General features: G+C 41.2%; 1 protein-coding gene across 1 annotated transcript in view; it reads left to right on the forward strand.

Moving 5' to 3' along the window:
* Positions 1–4454, forward strand: part of CSUI_005249 (aldo keto reductase family protein) — an 18390-nt gene that overhangs the window by 6940 nt on the left and 6996 nt on the right. The window contains exons 8-11 of the mRNA XM_068065426.1: positions 974–1238; positions 2137–2180; positions 2765–2978; positions 3788–3841. Coding sequence (XP_067922598.1) covers positions 974–1238; positions 2137–2180; positions 2765–2978; positions 3788–3841 — 577 coding nt within the window. The remainder of the gene's footprint in view (positions 1–973; positions 1239–2136; positions 2181–2764; positions 2979–3787; positions 3842–4454) is intronic.

The raw sequence follows: 4454 nt of genomic DNA on the forward strand, positions 1-4454 counted from the left end.
TATGTCTCTGTATGTATAGATGTCTAGCTCGATGTGTAGACGTGTGACGGAGAAGCAGTGTCATGTATATGGGTAGATATAGAGATACAGATAGATACGTCATATGGGTCGATACGCGCATGGAATGAGTAGAAAAGCATAGCTAAGATGATAAGGATAGTAGAGAGGGAGATACAGTCAGGTTCTTTCCTGTACGGATGAACACAGAAAGAGAAGAAAGTCTCGGAGAGAAGTTTGAGAGAAAGTTGAGAGAAAAGAACATTTCTCTATCTCTCTCTCTTCTATGTAGAACTTTCGTTTCTTCACTGTGGGCTCTAATCTCTTTCTTTCTTTCTTTCTTTGTTCAGACGGTTGCTCATCAAGATTTCATCTCTCTATATATATCTGTATATATCTATATATCTATATAGATATGTGTAGATCTTTGCATGTATGTAGAGCTATGCAGTATGTTTCTTAGCATACCCCGTCAGAAGAAGCAGGTGATACATGCATAGAGGGAGAGAGAGAGATAGGCAGCTGAGCGTGCATATCGACCTTTCCTTCTTCTTCGTCTTGCATTTGTCCTTACTGCGTATAACGCATCTAAATGGATTCTTACCTATCTTGTCTGCATGCACCTATACAAAAGATACGTATGTGCCTGTGTAGTATCTAAACTTGCTCTTCCCCTCAGCCTCCCTCCAAAAAATATAGATCTAGATGTGCTAAGATATGCATAGACTATGTAAACAAACATCTACATATATATATATATATATGCTGTACATGAAGGTGTATGCACATAGAACTGCTAGACTGGGGTGCCTACAGACACCTCTACTCTTCCTTTCTCCCCCTCCATATCTTTCTATCTCTCTTTCTCTCTACATACATATATGTATATACCGCCATTCTTTTCCTTGTCGATATGTACCTACCCTTAATCGCCCTACGCCTTCTCACTCTTTCTTTCTCACTCTTTCTTTGTTAGATTCAATCCGCGAGGTGCAGATGAGCGTATGGGTCAAGATGAGTACGATAGCTACGTGTCAACGTATAGAACGAAATTACCGGAGGATACGGGATATCTCTCATACGGCCCTGCTAATAGCCGATGCAACAAGTGGAGAGAAACGTATCAAAGCCATCGAACTGTCTGGTCGCAATGGCTTATGGCTGAGCTTGTTAAGGTGTCTAGACAATACGCCCTCACCGCTACACAGCTAGCCTTAGCCTGGGTCTACTCTAGACCTTTTGTAAGTTCAAATCTTCTTCCTCGTCTCCTCCATCTCTGCCTTTTCCTCTTCGTCTTTTTTCTGTGTAGATGTTTGAAGAGAAGTTATGATCTTCATGGATAGATGATTCAAGAGCATGGGGTGTCTGGACCTTCCACATCAATGGAATCTGCTGTAGACATACAAGCATATATATATATATTTATATATATAAATATATATATATATATATGCCTATAGATGACTTGCGTTATGGATATACGCAGGCTCTTTTCGCGAGTTGTATAGAAAGAAGATGAGCACGGCCCCCTTCCTGACTTTGTCTACACCTTGGTAGACTTGTGTGTCTACATATGTCTTCACGTGAAGCTAGCTAGGAAATCTGTAGGAAGATGTTCTTTTCCAAGTATTAGAGATGTATTCTGTATGCGTGCAGAGAGGTAGATTGAAGATAGATTACAGACGGACAGAAAGATCAAACAGAGAGATACAGAGACTAATGATAGAGAAATCTTGACAGGTAGATAGCTTAATGATATGAATAGATCAATAGATGAACTCCAGTGTAAGATAAGATAGATACAGAAAGACACTTTCCTGAAAGGACCGCCTTTGATAGAGTGAAACCATCAACATACAGCAGTCCTGAAGAAACAGAGCTATACTATATATAGATAGATTGAAGATAGATAGATAGATTACAGAGGGATAGATTAGAGAGGGATAGATAGGTAGGTAAGTTGAACGTAGAAGTAAACATATACCTCCTATTGACCTGCCTGCAGTGCTGTCTCTGGGATTACACAAAAGTCTCTAGAGTGCTCTAGAGAGGAGATCTCCGAGTTAGGGACATCCTCATGACGGGTGGCTGTATAGGGGTCGTGTGTCTATCTTTTCTCTCGTGTCTACACGTGTCTAGATTGGCAGTGCAATCATCGGACCTAGGACCATCGGCCAACTGCGGTAAGAAAGGAAAGAGAGAAAGAAGACAAAAAGAAAAAGAAGAAGAAGAAGATAAAAAGAAGAGGAGCTTGCATCACTACAGTCGTATCTCCGCTTGGTATTCTTTATCTCTCTCTGAACAGAAGCAGGCACGAAAGTACAACGCGAGATTTCATTGGAAGGGGAGAAGTCGTCTTTTCGAGAGTCTTCCCAGCAGCAGTAGTGGGAGGTCTATTGATGTTGTTCTCGAATGACCGCGCCTTTTCCTTCCTTTTCGTTTTCGCCTTCTGTCTCTCGCAGCTGTGGGAGGAATACAAATCTCGACAACTCCGACACTGCTGCGTAACCGATGCCAACAAATCCCTATGAAAAGTTAACCAGCTCTCTCTCTATCTCTACATATACATATATATGTCCATATATATATATATATATACATCTCTCTCCACATATATCTGTCTATATATCTATATCCATCTATATATATGTATGCCTACATACCTGTCACTCTAAAATGCCTATATATGTCTATATATACATAGGTATATGCATATATGTGTATATGTAGGCTTGAACTCTTTCCTTTATGGTTTGTGTTTCCGTAGAGAGTCGGTTCGTGCGTTGAACTATCCGATGGTGCCCGAGCTCGCGTCTCGTCTCCATGAGATTTTTCTTCGGTATCGAGCCCCTACGATGGGCGGGCCTCAGGTAGCCACACACCTCGAAGATCTCGATGCTGGGCAGCTCATCTCCCAGTCGGAGTTTATGAAGTGGGGAAGACAGCCTATATGGAGTGGAGGGACCTACTGGCCTAACTATGTAAGCTGGCTAAGCCAAAAAGCACATACATACTCATCCATCATACAATCCATCTATCTATCGGTCTCTCATGTCTCGTCTTGGAGAAGCCTAAACTTTAAACCCTCTCTCTTCCATCTTTCTAACTATTTGATGGATGTGCCTGTGTAGATGGATTTCTTTACTCTTATCGACAGAGACAGGCGTCCGACGTGCTAGGAACGTTGTGAAGGAGGAAGGGGTTGGATCGAGTCATCTTGGAATTTGACTGATCTTCTCTCCTTCTCTCAAAATGACTCTATTACACCCCCCAAGGAAAGCGGCTATCAACACATATACATAGACAACTCGGTACCCTGCGTGAACATCATATCTATCTATATATATATATACATCTGTGTGCATATATGTATATATATATACATACATATATATATATGTCGATGGCTATATATGGATATGGACGACCATGTGTGTCTGTTTGATGCGGGGAGTTGCTTGCCGCGGCTAGGTGGAGTGTCGATAGATGAGAGAGAAGTAACGATCCAAACAGACAGACAGAGAGAGTAGTGATTCGAGCATTATTTGATATATATATGTATTGGTCATGTAGACATAGAAACAGATAGACTATTAAGAGAGAGAGAGATTCAAGACAAATAGATAGATAGAGAGGAAGGTAGAGATGGATCGATTTAGATAGATTGGGAGACAGGATAGGTATAGATAGGTAGATGGACAAATACTAGCTTCGATGTCGTGAATAGCTTGGCGACGATCTTCTGTTTTCCCTTCTTTTCTTCTCTCTCCCTTTTTCTTCTTTGCTGTAGCCTCAGCCCTTGGTCTCCGAGAAAGTTGACTATCTCGCAAAACGTGAACAGCTTGTAGGTCTTCTCTCCTACATTACAAGTGCATCGTACATTCATATATACATTAATACAACACTCCCTACAAAGCATAGCAACGCTTTCTCATACATACATACATATAGATAGATAGATAGATGTGTCTGTACCTATATCTATAGATGGATGGCTACTGTACGGCATTTGTAGTGATGCAGGTAGTAGTAGTAGTAATACTAGGGAGAGCAAGAGGGGGAAGAAGAGGAAGGGAAGGCACTTCTAATAGGAGTAGTAGTAGTACTAGTAGTAGAAGTAGTGCTGATCACTGAGGCTCCCACCTCAGAAGCTACTTATATACAAATGTATACATACATGCACATATGTGGAGATAGATAAAGATATTTATAGGTCGATGGATAAGTAGCTTGCACGTATAGCCTCGACAGAAAGGAGAGGATACCGTCACTTTGGAGGAGACATATTCGTGTATCTATAGAGAACAACTTCTCTACACATATATATCATTGCCATTCATCTTTGTCACAGGTCCATGTAGAGACGACATACAGCACACACTGCGTCGAAGCTGTTCATGCCCTCTCCAAGATTCCTTTTCTCAAAGAATGCCCTTCTGTCTATCTATCTATCTTTA

Source organism: Cystoisospora suis, assembly GCF_002600585.1.
Source record: "Cystoisospora suis strain Wien I chromosome Unknown contig_2538, whole genome shotgun sequence".
NCBI lineage: Eukaryota > Apicomplexa > Conoidasida > Eucoccidiorida > Sarcocystidae > Cystoisospora > Cystoisospora suis.